The sequence below is a fragment of the Eupeodes corollae genome, chromosome 2 (genome assembly GCF_945859685.1).
Source record: "Eupeodes corollae chromosome 2, idEupCoro1.1, whole genome shotgun sequence".
Classification (NCBI taxonomy): Eukaryota; Metazoa; Arthropoda; class Insecta; order Diptera; family Syrphidae; genus Eupeodes; species Eupeodes corollae.
Window position 1 is genome coordinate 109,848,097 of NC_079148.1, and position 17,252 is coordinate 109,865,348.

Sequence of the window (17,252 nt, forward strand, 5' to 3'; positions counted from 1 at the left end):
CTCTATAGAAGATCTATATCTTGGGTCGATAAGATCTCTCTGGACAGTACATTCTGCATACAGAGTTCACCTTCCTTAACCACAAAATGAATATACATATACCTTTATACTGAATCGAGGTTTCTTGGGATAATCGGGATTAGCACGCCTTTAAAAGTTAATACACGTCCATCACCAACACCACATGTTACATTATTTGCATTGCAGGAATGCGAATCCTTTTTCACCGACGCTACACGATGTCTCAGTCTCAGTCTCAGCTTGCCTACCTTAGTTGTAGTCGTTGACCTATTAGGATTTCCCACATCCCCAATGCTATTGTCATCAAGTGCAATGTTGACGCAGAGAATTATTCGTTTATGGAAAGAAAACATTCGTTGTGGGATTTAACAGAGTCAGAAAAACAACACCTCAACATAAAAGATTCTTTTGTCACCTCAACGAGACAAAGGACATTTTCCATCAGAACACAGGCACAGGACTATGTGAATCAGAAGTGACAACAGGACAAGCGGGCGAAAGAAAAACACCATCATTGAATAGGCCAACAATTCAGCATTCAAAAAATGCCCAGCCTCCTCCAATTGGTCAATTCAGTATTCTGATGTGCAACGACCGCACACATCTCTGAAATCCCGAGTCAGAGTGCATCAACCATCAGCCAACGACCAAATCCCAATCCGTTCTTCTGGGGCTACTCGAAAATGTTTTGATAGGTGAATTACAAAAATATTCACAAATTTTAATGTTTTTTCAGTTAAAAAAAAGGTGAAAGAAATATTAATTTCTTCGGAAACGAGAATTTCTGTCAACCTAACTACGACGACGACACGAAAGACGAATCCTATGAAAGAATGAACATCCCGAAAAAGTGCGTGGTTGGTTGTTCCAAAGTTATTTTAAAGTTTCAAGTGTGTTTTTCTTTGAGATAAATTATTTCCTCGTTCGCAGTGAATACTACACCTTTTTTTAAGGTATTTAAGGTGGTGGGTTTCCTTTTTCATTTCGAAAGAATTCTTCTTTTAATTTAACGAGAAAGACCTCATGAATGAATTACTTTCAGATACCCATTGAATTTGTAAGTCCATTTCAGGTGAGGTGATAAGGAGTCGGAGGTGGAGAGGTAAAATGTGACAAGGAGACTCCTGGTTTTGTTATTCAGGTGCTTGATGAATTATTTCGTTCCTCCGCTGCTGCTGCTGCTGTCCGGGAAGACGTTGTCATTAGTTGAAATGTTTATTTTGGCTCTGGCAGACAGTTGGGCATTTTCACACTGACAATTGGAACTGAGCCACTATTGTTTCTTACCACCCATGTTATATGCATAAATATAGACTATTATGGACGACGAACCGTCTTATTTTCGGGTCTCCTTTGAAAACCCTGATAAGAGGCTAACTTATAAGTGCGTATATTAGGCGTACCTGAACAAAGTGTTTCAAGCCCTTTAAGGGTATATAATAAATTAATGTTAATTGGATAGTCAAAATGGCCGTTGGCAATAGAAAGCTATAGAATTAAAATTAACGAGGTTTATGGTGAAATTGTCATATATATAAAATCGAAATATGCGAGGTGATAGGTAAACATTATCACAAAGTTAATGATGTTGATGTTATATTATTGATAAATATTTATAATTGAAAGTTTTGTAAGTTATGTTTTAATTTGAATAAAAATTAAATGAACAGATAAAAAAAAAAACAAGAGAACAGAAAAAAAGTACAAAACAAATCAATTTAATGCCAACAATTTTATAAAAATCATAGTGGAATGTTCATAAAAATAGCCGTTTTTCAAAAAAATATATTTATTTTTATGGAATAATATTTCTATAAAAGCTAGGTGTGTACTTTAAGGCTCTTTGTAGAGATTTGATGTCGTCTTCCTTCCGGAAAATTGCAATGAATTAGCGTAGAATTTTCACACACAAAAATAACCCTTAAAAATGCAGAATTCAGGGTCTCAATAATTTTTTTATTTAAAATCTTTACTTACTTCAACTTGAAAAAAATGAATGAAATGAAACTTCGCCCACCTTACTAAATAAGGTTCACAAAGCAGAAAATGCCAAAACGGACAAACAAGTGTCCTTTTTTTTATCTAAACATATTGTGAAGAATTTCTGTAAAAACTGTAATAATAAAAATATTGATTTATGTGTACTATCTTCAATTATATGACCTGGTCCAAATGAGGCCCGTTAAAATAAAATGCACGAATGGGTCGAACGAATTTGCTTATATTACCAAAGAGTACATACTTTTTTTATTTCTGTACCGAATTTAATACAAGTACGCAAGTAAAACAAGTAAAAACGAAAATGGGGTTTATTATAGTTGCAGGAGTAATTAGAATTTTGTTAACTAAATGCGTGTTGGTTAATTGCAAAAATGTCAATTTTATGGAATAAGAGCAAAGTGGAGAGAATCCAAAAGGTAGCATATAGTTTCTGAACGTATACGAGTAAATCTTCCAGGTGCTTACAAATTCTTAAAAAATTGTTTGAGTAAAAAAGACAAGACACTTGTTTGTTCCAAGTTGGAATGGCATTTTCTTCAATTTGTTAATTCTTTGGTAGTTTTTTAACATTAATTTCGAACTTACATAAGTGTGTTTAAGTTATATGTTTTTTAATAAATATAAATAAAACGTATGTAAAGGAGCAACATTTTAAAGAATTATTGTTAAGTCTTAAACCATTCTTTGCCTTTTTCTTACTATAGTTAGTTAGTTGCAAATTCCATTTTAATAAAAAAAAAGTGGCATCCGAACATGTCTAAATAGTGAAAATTCGTGAAAATAAACAAAGAAAACAAGCTTAAAAGGACTTATTGATTGGTCTTCCCGACTGTAGACTGGACCATTCATCCACTACTCTGCGAAATGAAATAAGGGCTAGTAAAATAAGACCAACTTTAAAAAATTGGCCTTATTTTACTTTACAAAAGTAACATTCTGTAAAACTAAGTAAAATTTTGTTTTATTTAAAATTGCTTCAAAATAATCGTCAATAGTTTTAGAAAGCATATTTCCCTGCATTGAAATCTGTAATTTTATCTATAAATTTAATAATAATAATAATAATAATAAGATAATTTATTTTAGTTCATGTTCACTGACCCTCAGAAACTCACTCCTTTCAGTTAAATCTTAGATGTACACACCAATTTTTTAAAAATGTTACTGCCTTACTTTGTATTACAATTGTAAAACTCTAATGAACACCAACAAGACCCAACAAAGAATAGGTATTTCCATACGGATTTTTCAAAAACAATTGAATGTGGTTCTTTCAAAATTTTAGATGTTATTTTATTTTCATTTTCAACGTTTAATTTTGTTACTTTTTTAATTGTTTTGAACAAATAACAGCGACATCTACTTGAAGAACCGTTTGGAAGTGTTATCAAAGTTTTTGTCTTGAATAAGGTTTGTGTAGTGGTTAATGAAATACACAAACCATTAGAACGAGTCTCGATTAACAGTTTTTAGCTACAAAGCACAGATGTCACTTTAATCTATTCAAATTTTCTATGTATCAAAAACTAAATATACAAAGACGAGACCAATAAGAAATATGAAATAAGAAATTTAGGTAATTTTTATTTTAACTGGCAGATATGTATTGTTATGTCTTTGGTAGTGACATCTTATCAGAAGAACGTATAACATATTATCTTAATGAAGTTGATGTTCCCTTATTATACAAATATTGTAAAATAGCATTAAAGTATAGGAATAGAATTATAAATGAAAATTTTTAATTAAGTAATAATCAAACAAAGTTGTAAAATCGTATGTATTAATTAATTATTTGTAAATAAAATTACTTACACTTATATTTGACAATTGTTATCCGTTTATGAGTTCAAAATGTTTGATGGACCAGAACGAGCCTCTATGATGACAAATTCCTACGTCCAAGTGGCTGCCTCCCTGACTCCGCAGCTTATTATACCAGTTCATTTTTCCAAGGCCGTGTAGTGCTTAAATTGTTCATGGAATGCATTTTATCGGCAAATCAACGTTCTCCAAAAAAGAGTTCATACAGTATAACACGCTTTTGATTTTTGATAATTTAATTTGTTACCCTTTAAAACAATAAAAAGAATATTCAATTCATAAACAAATAATTTTATTTTTTAAATGCCAATAACAATTCAGAAATAGTTTACATTTAATTTTCTCAAACATCAGTACGAGTACTCAATTAAATAATTGCATTATATTATTACGAAAAATTATATGATCATTGAATTCTTAAGGTGTGTCCACATCAAATAAAAATGTCAGGAAACATTGTTTAAAAAACGTTTTTGTAATGTTTCCCATTTGTTTAAAACATTTTTAAGAACAATGCAGAAATGTTTCTGATTTGTTGTTTTGTGTGGACGCTTTGAAAAACATTTCTGAAATGCTACTTTGTTTCCTATTTATGTGCCAATTTTGCGATTGAAAGAAGTAGAACTGATAGTGTCGTGTTCCATCATCATGAACTGTTTCGTACCGCTGATCTGTTTTTCAGACAATTTATTGTCTTTTTTATTTTTAAAACTTTCGTCCCACAACACGTTTTTTTATTTCATACAGTTTTATAAAATGGATAACATTCTCGTTGCTCTACAGTTTTTGTAACAATTTATATTTATATTAATAATCACTCATCAAATTCTTGACACAAATAAAGTATCATTCGGAATGGAAAGCCGTACAACAATTCAAAAATGTTTCTGAAATGGTTCAAACATATTTCTTTTAGACACACCTTAAAAAACTTTTCAGAAATGTTTCTGTGTTTCTGAAATGTTGTCGAATTTTTCTTAAATGTATCTGAAATGTTTCTTTGGTCGGGACACACCTTTAGGTTATTTTTATTTTGAAATTGTTTGTATCTTTAATTTTTGTATCATTAATTAGATGTAAAGTCCTCCATTTAGCTTTCAGAAATAAAATGGAATATGATGTGCAATTAGACCAAACCGCTTCAGATTTTTATTAGAGAAGGTAACAAAAATAGAGGGACAACATTCACTGCATGTATTACTATTTTTGAAGTAAGAAATGAACATATCGGTGTACTAAAATCATCAATATTATAAATCGGCTCAATAAATAAACATTTCCAATACTATTTTATTCTTTTATTAATATTTTGATATTTACTTTTAAACACGTTTAAAACTAACGTTTTACGTTTTCAATTTAATTACATAGAAGATAACTTAAAAAAAATATATATTTTTGATTTTTCTCGCAATGGCTGTACAATAAATAAAATTATAATAATAATTTAAATCTAAGACAATATAATTATTAAATGAGATACAATATTGTAAAATTACAATAATTTATTTTGTATTTAATTGGAATACTTTATAGGCTCAAAGTATGTTGACGGTGTTGAAATATTTAAAGAACTTTGGTGATGTAAGGGTGGTGTTGACATTGATGATGGTGGAGTTATCGGTGGTAAATACACGGTTTTTCGGTCAATTAATGAACTATTGACAGGTGAACTTGTAGGCGTAATTGATGACATCGAAGGTATTTGAGATAGAGACATCGAACGAATTCCTGTAATAAAAAAAAGTATGTTTTAGAAAATCAGGAAGGCTCTTGAATTAAGAACACAAAAAATAAAAAATTTTATTGTAATTTGCTGTTTTCTTTGCAAAACAAAAACTTTCAACAGTTTAATGGAAATAAGTAGATCTTAATAATTTAAAAATTGTTCAAAACTTATGCTCAAAACTACTACTTTTTTATACAAACATAATAAACCTCGTGAATAATTTTGTTTGTATTAATAAGAGAAAAAAGAAGAACCAAGCCTCATGACTCATGAGATGTTGGTCTAAAAGGTATGAGAAATTATTTCAAAAACTAATAACTTCCTCTTGAAATGATTTTGAAATTAAGAAAGAAAAATCATTTGTCGACCTTTCATAGATTAATCCAAAAAAATACTTGAATTTATCAAATCATCATAGTAGCTGCACTCTAAAACGTTATGTCAAAATCCACAAAATGTCTAAAATGTTTGTTTGAACAGCCTACCACAAATCTGAGCTTATTTACTTTATTTGATAAAATTATGAGGTATAATAGGAAATGCAACAAAATGTTTGAGGTTTGCCCCATGTTTTTTTTTAACGTTAGTAGAATTTTGCCAAGAATGTCAAAAAATTGCTCGTACATCAAATAAATGTTCGCACACTGCTCTGTTCTCTAACAAAATGGAAATAACGGTTATTTTGCAATATAAATTGGGTACTGTAATGATATTGAGAGATCTAGGCTCAGTACGTCGTCGTGGTGTATTGATCTCTTCAAAAGTTTTTTTTTATGTACGCTCATATGGAACGAAAAATTGAAAGAATGGTAAAGGCTGATCCCGAGTTAAGTGCTCCTAAAATAGCTGCTGACATTCAAGCAAATGATGGAATATCGCTTAACCCTCAAACAATTCGGAACTTTCTGCATTCAAAGGGATATAATGGTCGCAAGGTTAAAAAAAAACCATATATTATAAAAGCAAACAAACGTTTCAAAACGCTTGAACTATGCGAATGCATACGTTTCGAAACTAGATGATTTTTGGAAGAATGTGTTATTCCTTGACGAGCACAAGTTTAATGTTTTTGGGTCGGACGGTCGCAGATTTGTGTTGAGGAAACCAAACACAGCATTAGATGTGAAGAATTTGCAATCAAGTGTGAAACCTTGAGGCGGAAATGTTATAGTCTGGGGAGCTATGGGGTCCAATGGTGTGGGAAATTTGGTTTTTATAGAAACAATAAATATTTACTAATTTTAAAGCCACCGCCTTAAAAATTGGCCTTAAAGACGACTTTTTACTTGTGCAAGACAACGATCCAAAACATTCATCAAGCATAGTAAAGAAGTGGCTTCTCTATAATGTTAAATCGCAAGTGCCTCATCCTCCCCAATCCCCAGACCTTAATCCCATTGAGCATCTTTGGGATTATTTAGGAAAAAAAGGTCCGAGAATCAAAAATAAGTAATAAAAAACAATTAAAAGACGTTATATTGAAAGAATGGAACAAAATTTCGCCGGAACTCACTTCAAAACTAGTTCTCTCTATGAAGAATCGCCTTTATAGGATCTTATAAAAGCGAAAGGTATCACACTCGCTACTAAAACTTACATATATACATAATTAAGTTTTTTATCACTGTACGTACAATTTGTTGACCTTTGATTTCCTACTTTGCCTAATTTGTTGAAATTTTGTTTCTTCGTGAAGTTTGTACTAATTTATTTTGTTTTCTTTTTAATCCTCATATACTAAACAATACCAACATTGAAAAAAGAATGGTTGACAATCTGATTTCCTTTAAATACCTTAGCTATTATTTTGAAGAATAGTGTATATAGTGTATATTCAAAATAGACTCTTATTACGTCTCTCAAACGGGTCTGAAAAACTCGAATAGTAGTGTGACTCAACTAATTTATTAATTAGTTAATCAGTGAGACAAATTTCAATCCCATCTTCCAGGGGAACAGATTGCCTAAACGATGAGTTTTTTAAGCGGCTGGAGATGATTTGGTCAGGAGCATGAATCAAGTTATCTGTAAAATGTGGAACCTCTGCAGTACCAAGTAAAGAAGTAAAGAGGAATTAGTCCGCTTAACATCACATACAAAAAATTATTTGCCATAAGACACGAACGTCTAAACCCCTTTGCCAACAACCTTATATAGGTCCTTATCAGTGTCGCCAGCAAAGTCCACAGTCGATCAAGTATTCACAATACGGCAGATTCTGAAAAATCCCCGAGAACATACAATTGACACCAACCGTCTTTTTATCAAGGATGCAAATGACACCATCTAAAGAGGTTATGCCTAGTTTTGACATACCTGTCAACAGCCAGGAGAATAAAAGTTCAACCCCTGAGATGTCTGGATTACATAAAGCACACGGTATCTAAAGTCTTGAATTTGTCTATACAGAACAGCCCAAAGAGGAAGGCAGTGATTGAAGTGCCACACACAAGTGGAAAGTAATCTCACTTATAACTTGCTTCATAAAGAAGTTTGTTGGGTGAGTCCCTAATTAATACAAGACAGTATAGCCCCATCTTAAGTAAGTAAGATTGATAACGCCGCCATTGCCCCGCTCATCCCAATAGCCTTCCAAAACCAAGCCATTCATGTGACAAACTAAAAATAGTGTAGAAGTCCATTTAAATGAAAATAAATGTTAAATTGTTTTTTTACGTGAAGATTGCCAACTAGAAAATAAGCCAATACCGTTAATAACCGATTCCTTTTTGAATTTTGTTTTTTTTTTTTAAATTTAAAAACACGTAACAGTTGAAACCAGGTTAGAGATAATAAACAAATACCTATTGACAATCGGTGTACCTGTAGATTGATGTTATTTTTAAATCACAAACAAAATCTTCTGATTTCAATTTTAGAAAATCCTTATGTAACCTCAATGCCAGTTTTTCTTTTTCTGCTATTTAATTAAATATCAGTTATGTGGCACATTTCATTCTCAATCAGAGATGTATGAATTATTAAAGATCTTTGTTATAAAAATCAATCGCAAGAAATGAACAATAATATTAAAAACTGAATTATGGTATTCATATCTATATAAGTTCTTTTCCATAAATTCAAAAGCTTTTTACAATTCAAATGAACGCATTACAATTAACTACATTTTGAATTCCTCTCTAAACGGTTCGGCATCAAATTTCATCAAAATTGTGCTCTGCAGTACAAGAATACTTCTTGAAATTATAAGTCTGTCTTCTCTAATTAACAATCATTAAGACCCCACATAAACAACTCAAGTGAATTTCTATAATATCGTCTGGGGCACTTGAAAAGTGTAATAAACTGTTTTGGTCCATCACACATATGGATCTTCGGTCGTCGCAGGCCAAGTTTATGTCTTTACAGCCTAACACATGTTCCCCCAACAATCACCCATTTACCATGGCGACCTCTTCAACCATCATCAACGGCATAAGAAGAAAGATACTCGCCGATCTTTGCGCGTCATCATCGTCGCGGTCGGTAGTTTTTGAAATGCGTGATGTCCAAAATCCCTTTATCTGATTTCCACTACCACTTCCACTTACCGTTGTCAATGTTGTACGAACTCGTACTGTACTGGTAGTTTGCGTAATCCAGGCCCGGATTTGTGCTTTGCATCGACCCAGACGACGTCGATGAGGGCGGAGGTGGTGGTGAGGAGTTTCCATTGTGTAACGCCGCCGCTGCCGCACTGTGATGCGCTGCAATATTCGAATACTGTGGCAGAGCCGATTGCGGATGGTTCCAGGCTTCTGTAGCAAATGCTGGTGGTGTCGAGTATTCATAAGAGCTATATCCTTGTGGAGCGTAAAAGTTCGGGTTATCCTAAAGAACAAACAAAATAAAAATCAATTAAAACACAATCGACAATCTATACACACCCTCCAATTCACCATTGAGCCTCCATCGTAAGGTGAGGATGAGTAAAATCCATTGGCGGCACTGTACGGTTTCATTTTCAGTTTCGACCGATAACCTCGCGGCCGACGTCGTAGACTTCCTTCGTCTTCGAACATGTAAGCCGAGTTTTGTTCAATAGTCCAATAGTTGCCTTTGCCAGGTTTGCCAACACCCATACCTTTGGGTAGTTTTTTAAAACATTCATTTAGGCTCAAGTTGTGACGGACTGAATTCTTCCATCCTACGTAAGGTCCACGAAAAAATTCAAATCTGCAAATTTATGAAAACAAAAGGCGTAAAATGATATGCTTGTACTTTTTTTTTAATATATACGAAAACAATCACCAAACTTGGAAACTTGGACAAAAAAAATATTGCGGTTTCCGTTTTCGAGCGAAATTTTTAATTGGAAGTAATACAAAATTAAGAATAAAGTTGTGCGTTGGAAACATTGGACAATTCTTCGACGATAGGTAAATAAACAAACAAAATAGCCTGGTCTCTAGATAGTATTGCCAATTCATAAGTAATTCCAATAGCTTATTAGATTTATAAAATTGTTTTGTAAACAAGTCAAAGCACAATAAAAACAACAAAAATTAAGTTTCTTAATTCAGGTCTTGTGTTTCGGAATAAGGAATTATGTATTTTGTTGTTTTTAGTTTATGTTCCCACAATATACTTCTTTTGTTATAGAGATCTGTATGCATTTTGAACATCCGGGTAAAAGGGGATATGGTTTTCAGTGATATTTTATATTTAAAAAAAAATTCAATCATTTGAACTAAGAAACTTGTAACCCTTGAACGTTCAAATGGGTCACATAATCTACTATAGGGTTTCGATTTTTCGAATTAAAAAATCCTTAAGTCATAAGTCTATAGATAAGTTGTGAATTAAAAAATAAATTGGGTGGCGCAACAGTAAATTGAGAACTTATGCCTAGTGACTTACAACTCTCAACCATTCCTGTGTGCGAGTACTGTGGTCGGGGATGGAGGGGACCTACAGTTTTAAGATGAGTTCGAACCTCTATTTTGAGAAAGCACTTTTGGAGAAGAATTATTCTTGGAGAATTCGTCAATTTCTCGCAAGAAGCAGTACCCGTGAAAAAGACTTTATGTGGCATTGGCAGGGATAGAACCCAAGTCCGACACACTAACCATCATGCCACGTGGCAGGTATAAATTTAGAACTTACTGAGTGACTCATAAATTTGAAAAATTGAAGTCCTGAGCAAGTCAGTGACTTATGAATTCTAGAAATTGTGAATTAAAGCCAAGGTTAAGGTAGAAAGTGACTTAAGCTTTTGCAACTTTGGTCTACTCAATAGTAATAGTACATAATTACTTATGTATATAATGTATTATATAATGCAACAACAATATTTGTTAAACTTTTATTACAAAATTGCAAATTAATTTTTAATAACCTGAGGTTTTTTAACATCACTGGGAATATTTCGCTCCCATCTTTATCATAATTTCAACCCGATACATCTGCTTAAAAGAGATATTCGTTAAAATAGTCGACGTGGTCGTCGAAACTGAGGTCGCGTCACGTCACGCCACGCCACGCCTTCACGCGAACTGAAAGGAAATTTTGTTTCATTCAATTTAAATCATATACTATAAACGAATACTTTCAAATTTCCTTCCTATTTTATAACGAACGAATTTCCTTCTGCAGATAAAACGCATGAATCCAATAGCAAAATGACTGTTCGGTAAAATGTCCTATACCTTATATAACTATAACAGGCAAAATGCATTTTTCATTTGTCATTCTTTAATGACTTTGTTTTTATGTTCCAACTCAAGACCTAGGCAAAATGATTTTAACAAAATTACGTTTTTTTCTGCCTCGCAAAGAAAAGAACAATTGTTGAAATGATTAAGAAGTCCTCAATTGAAATCTTGCCTTTACATTTTTCTATCACATCAGGTTTTTAAAATATGCCCCTTTTAAATGCTAAAAACATCTTTTTATTATTTTATTATCTTATTTTAGTATCTTACCTAGTTTCTGGAAATTCTCATTAGTTATGTTTCTTTATTTTACTCTATGTATATGAAATACTTTGAGTTTAATGGTTTCATAATTTTAAAATTTTTAGTGCTGATTTTAAATCCAAACTTTAATTTTAACTATTTGTTCAAGTTTTAAAAATATACGTTTTCAACACTGTTTTTATATTTTTTAATATATCTCAGAAACTTGATATGAAAGAATTGGTTAGACAACAGATTTATAGCAAGAACAAAATTACTTTCAAACCGTTTTGCCTATTTCTGTTGAAACCCGTTTTAGCATAAATGGTTTGGCGTTTCTTTTGTAAGAGGGGTGTAATTAATTTAACTGTATATTTAAGAAACTATAGATTTGGAAAACCATCACGGATTTTAATAAAGCAAAAACCTTTTTATTGCCAGGAAGAAAACCTTGTACACCATTGTTCTTAGCTTTATGATAGACAATTTAAGAATTAATTAAAAGTATTTCTAATTCATTCAAAAAAAAGTCACTTTGTTACTGTAAAGAAGTTGAAATTATTGACAACACTTTTTTCAAAACAATGCTGGTGTATTTGTAAACGTCTGGTTTTCAATCTGCTAATACATCATGTGTATCTTAACCTTAAATGTAAACATTTCAAAGGCTAAAGTGACAACTCTAGTTATTAAATTATTTAAGAACGATGTTGTCAAGCAAGGTATAGTTTTACTATTTAATTTGGACGACTCGCTACATATAAAAGCATTCCAAGACTATAACAGTTTTATAAATATGCCATGTTTAAGAGCTAAAACACAAAAGTTTAGAGGGTTTTTGTTGCTTTCCGGAAATGTAAAAACATATTTTGCAACGTGTCTTTTTTCCAAAAATAATATATTCTTTTTTTGTGACATTTCTATTATTGCGAGAAACGGTGAAAAATTTAAACACCCAGAAAATGAGAAAGAATCTTAAATTAAGAATTTTCTGGCTTTTTTAACGTAGTTTTTTTGAACTCAGTTTCGTAGATTGGAACCGATGCTAGAAAATATTTTTATTTTAAAGGATTGAACAAAACTTCAAAATTGTAGAGATAAAAATGTTTGGTTTTTAAATTTAAAGAAATAATTTCATTTAAGTACATATTTTCTCTGAATATAAAATAAAAACAAACTAAGTTAAACAAATAATTTGGGAAGAAACTTTTGTGTGACAGTCAATAATTAGACGTTTCAGAATCTCTTTTCACTTCACTTCTCAAGATATTCAAATAACAATAGATATGAAACGTGCGTTGTGTTTTTCAATTAGCCATTAGTTTAACAGAAGTGTCGGTTTTGCTGTTTTGGGGACATTTATATTCTTGAAATTCGTGTATAAATCTCAGTTCTAGAACTAAAGATCTAAAGAAAATTGCCTTCAAAAAGTAGATTTCTTAAATTTTTTAAGATCTTAAATGTTTTATTCAACAGAAAATCAATTTTGAAAGAAATATAATGCACGACTGGGTCACTAGAACTTGCTAATTTCTTCAAAAAAAAAACTGTTTAAAAATGATCCCTATATTTTAAGATTTTAAAATGCACCTGCAAAATAAGTTTTTAACAAAAATTTAAATGCCATTTCTCAAAAAACCTAGATTAACTTAAGTTTGTTTTCGAAAATCATTAGATCGCGTTTTTTTAATTTTTATTTTTATATACATACATATGTACATATGAATACATGTTTTTAAAATATTTTTGGTACGCATTTAAGCTAAGGGGTTGAAAACCTTAATTTCAATCGGCACAATGGTTAAGGATGTATGGGCCAGGGCAGACAGACAGACGGAGGAAATCGGGTTACGCATTTTCTTCGATGTTTCTACCTTTCTAATGTAAGTTTTTCTTATCCAGTTTGGATCATTCATTATCGGACACCCTGTGTTGTGTAGGAGGTTTTATAGTTTCAAAAAGTTGCAAGGGGTAGTTATGTTATCGATAACATATCGACCCTTCAAATAAATATGTATATTATTGTGCTAAATGGTAAGACCAAGAGTTACTATCGTGTATCACCGGCCATTCGCTTTCCGTTCTGAGACATTTAATGGCTTTGCCTTCTACCAATTTAATTTTAGACAAAATATAACGAGAATATAAAAAAACGGTTACATTTTGAGGCCGATGTGACACATAAAAGTCAAGTTTTTTTTGCTTTTCATTTGAATTTCTCAATTTTATGTTCATTCAATTTAAATCATGAAAAGATCACAATCGAGCAACGCTTTAAAGGCTTTGTATGAAAATAAGCGTTCAAATCAAAAATCACATCGTGTACTTCGTGAATTTTTCGGTAAATTTTTTACATCGAAATGTACGTGCAATCAAAAAAAATCGTCGAAAAATTTGAGCTAAGCTGGTTTGAAGGAGATGTGAAAGCACCAGTGCATGTACAGCACGTATTGCTGCTGTTCCCGATAGTGTGGCTGAAGTGCCTTCCACCACAACTCGTTGTCGTGCCCAACATTATGCATAACAACTTGCATTTACACGGTGCATCTTGACCATTTCAAGCGTAGGCAATGGTGAGAATGGTGGCAATAAATGGCAACAGTGGAAACTCAGTCAAAAACATATTCAGTGATGAGGCATATTTTCACCTCAGTGGATTCGTCAATAAGCAGGATTTCCGCATTTGAGCGAATGATAATGTTTGGTGCGGTTTATGGCTGGCATCATGATTGGGCCGTATTTTTTAGAGAATGAGGCCGGTCGGGTAGTTACTGTGAATTGGAGATGTCATTTGGCTGCCAAGGCCATGTGATTTGACACCGTTCGACTTCGTTCTTTGGAGTTCTTTGAAACAAAATGTAAGTAATAACGCAAGATTAATAATTCAAGAGCTAAAGACCAATTCAGCGTCATCGAAAGTTTGGAGCATCAGACATCATTAAACGATACCAATGTAATTACCACAATAAAAAGAAATGGCAATAATTTCCTAAATAATTTGTGTTTTATTTAAAATCAACTTCTGCCCTTTAAATTTTACCCTCCCCTTTATTACCCCTATATGAAGTAAAAAATGTATTTTTAAAATATAATGAATATATAAATTGTGTTAAATTTGTTGTTAATCTCTTGTACTTAAACATCGGCTATTGTTAAAAAAAAAAAACAAATGACACTTAAAAACCTGTTATATACCTGATTAATTTTTTAATTTTTGTCTATCTAGCTGTAATTATTTAATTTCGAAACGTTTAATCCACATTTACTGATCAAAGTAAAATTTAATTAAAGTTAAAAGTTTATTAATAAAACAAATGATCAAAGGTAAAATATCGAAATCCCGTCGGCTAGTTCTTCAAATCCTTTGTGAAAAGTTTCAATTTCATTCATAATTCAAAATTGATTCCTTAAAGCTTTTAACTACTTACTTCTTTTGTAAATAACTGTAAATTTCGCTGAGTGTCAGTTTTCCACTAGGTGACTCCTTAATCGCCATTGCAATCATATTTATGTAGCTCAAGGCTGGTTTTTCCGGTCGCCTTGCTCCCGACTTTTTCGTCGTATCCGGTGGAGTTGAATTTTGTTGATGCTGGCTCTGTCCCGCCTGTTCCGATTGTCCATTAATTGACTTCGCAGGTGACGAACTGTTGGAATAAGTCACCGTCGACGAGTCAATACAATTGGCTCCACTCGAACTGACATGTTGGATCCTCTGAATTGCCCCACTGGCTGCCAGCATATCCGCCGTTGACGTCGTCGATTTCATATCCAAGTTTTCCACTTCATGATTGGAAATGCTATTGTTGTTGTTGTTGTTGTTGTTGCTATTATTCGAGCTGTTGTTGTTGTTGTTATTGTTATTTTGATAGTTATTCAAATTATTTAGAGAATTCAAGACAGAACTACTTGGACAATACTTTATGGTCGAAGTGTAGTGATTGATCTGCCCCAAAGAAGACGGAATCAAAAGCGATTTATTGGTACCGTTGGCGTTGAGAGAAAAATTGCCAAGATTCATAGTGTTTTCGATTTTCGGAACTGGAGACATATTAAGACCCCCGGTCGACATAAGGACCGATTGCGGACTACCGGACGGGGTGGCCATCTGAACGTGATGGTGCTGATTCGTATAGGGCGAGGGGTTCTGCTGCATATAGTACTTTCTATCGAGATAGTTTATATTCGGTTTCTCATCGCAAAGTTCTGGAGAATTCTGATGCAAACGGATCGCGGATTGATCGTATTGCAATGGCTGGAAGTTCGCGGTCGACAGAATATTGGAAGGCAGACCCCGATAAATAGAATGGTGCTGATGGGGAGCACCGGAATCGATCATGTCTTCACTTTTAATCATCATTGAAAAACAGAAATTTCCACACCCAATACAATTTATTATGACACCACTTCTATAGTCTAATCTCAGAAACGTTCAATACCGATTTTCAAAGAAAAATATTTAAACAAAAGTCACAAAAGGAAAACAGGAGCCGTTCTACCGCACTGTACCGATTTTTTAAACTGACTAAAGCAAAAATTACTCGCAGTTACGCATGATACCATCCTTAAAGGCTTCAATGATGAGATCTATAGCGGCAAACAGCTCGGCGGCACAGCGCTGCGGCGATTCAGAGATACACATTCAGAGATTGTATCTGGATACATTTTAAATGCGATTTGCATATAAGTGTGTGGGGGTGTCTGAGCGCGCGGGATGCTAATTGGAATGGAACGTGTGTATCTTTACGAACAATCTGTACCGAATGAGATTTCGATGGTTATATATCACTTGAGTTCTGTTCTAATTATAGATTTGAGTTATTTTTCCTGATCGAATTGAGTTGAAATCGGTGCCAATAGGATTTAAAAAAAAAACTATAAAAGTTGATACAGAGTTGTGTGCGCAGAAAATAAAAACAAAAATTGGAAATATCATTCGAAATTTGAAATTTTGTTATGACATTTGAACAATGTTTAAACAAATGACAAAGATATTTTTGAGAGGGAACTAAATTATTATGAGATTGAACTGCAACTAATCCGCTTGACACTGCTTCAAAACAAAATTACAAGAAATAAGTTTCCAGATTGATTGGAATTTGCAATATTTATAATACTTACATACAATATTGATTGTGAATGACGTCTTATGTAAACGAATAAATGTAAGTACGTAACGTAAAGATCGATACATGTACGAGCAGTTTGTAGGGTTTTAGAGTTGATTGTTTAAGGTGATGTTTGGACTAGAGAGGTTTTAAAAGGGCAATATTAACTTGATTTATTTATACTAATAAATATTTTAATATCGAGAAATTTTTCATAATTGAAAGCTGATGTATGGAAACAAGTAGCCAGGTATAGATACCTCGAACATTTTCTTTTAAAAAATGCAAAGAAAATAAATTAAAAATTTTTCCAAGTATGTATTATAATTTAAAAGCAGTATCAGACATTTTTAAAACATAATTATGGAGTACAAAGTCGTTTAAGTAGCTGCCTTGTTGGATTAGCAGTACTGTATTTTGTCATTCCAATTCTTTTGCATTAGGTAAAAAGGTCTTGGGTTAAAAAATTGCATTTTTGATTTTATGTAACGGCCTTTTTTTTATTTCACGTTTAATACTAACAACTTGAGTCTAAAACAATTATAGACATAACAAAACAGAAATATTAATATTTGTATTGATGTTAACGTCTTAAAATTATTGAGTCTTTGTGATGAATTTCTAAATAAAGACCTTTTTGCCTAACGTCAAAGAATTTTTCTTGGGTTCTATAGC

At 32.4% G+C, this 17,252-nt stretch overlaps 1 protein-coding gene across 2 annotated transcripts; it reads right to left on the reverse strand.

Moving 5' to 3' along the window:
• Positions 1–5,186: 5,186 nt before the first annotated feature.
• LOC129944248 (forkhead box protein biniou) lies at positions 5,187–16,052 on the reverse strand. 2 transcript variants are annotated; one of them, XM_056053569.1, is made up of 4 exons: positions 14,901–16,052; positions 9,475–9,751; positions 9,127–9,406; positions 5,187–5,577 (listed from the first exon to the last, which is right to left on the reverse strand). In XM_056053569.1, the coding sequence occupies exons 1-4, from the start codon at positions 15,827–15,829 to the stop codon at positions 5,363–5,365; spliced, it is 1,701 nt and encodes a 566-aa protein (XP_055909544.1). In that variant the 5' UTR covers positions 15,830–16,052; the 3' UTR covers positions 5,187–5,362. The 2 variants fall into 2 exon arrangements, with proteins under 2 accessions (XP_055909544.1, XP_055909543.1); XM_056053568.1 differs by having other exon boundaries at positions 5,190–5,577; positions 9,463–9,751; positions 14,901–16,051.
• Between the last annotated feature and the right edge of the window lie 1,200 nt (positions 16,053–17,252).

Bases quoted from the DNA above. Each gene is read 5' to 3' on its own strand.
- LOC129944248 (XM_056053568.1), bottom strand. From the start codon at position 15,829: ATGATGATTAAAAGTGAAGACATGATCGATTCCGGTGCTCCCCATCAG. The intron at 9,752-14,900 runs GTAAGTAGTTAA...ATAAATTTGCAG, and splicing joins TACAGTTATTTACAAAAGAA to ATTTGAATTTTTTCGTGGAC. The intron at 9,407-9,462 runs GTGTGTATAGAT...TTTGTTCTTTAG, and splicing joins GCTCAATGGTGAATTGGAGG to GATAACCCGAACTTTTACGC.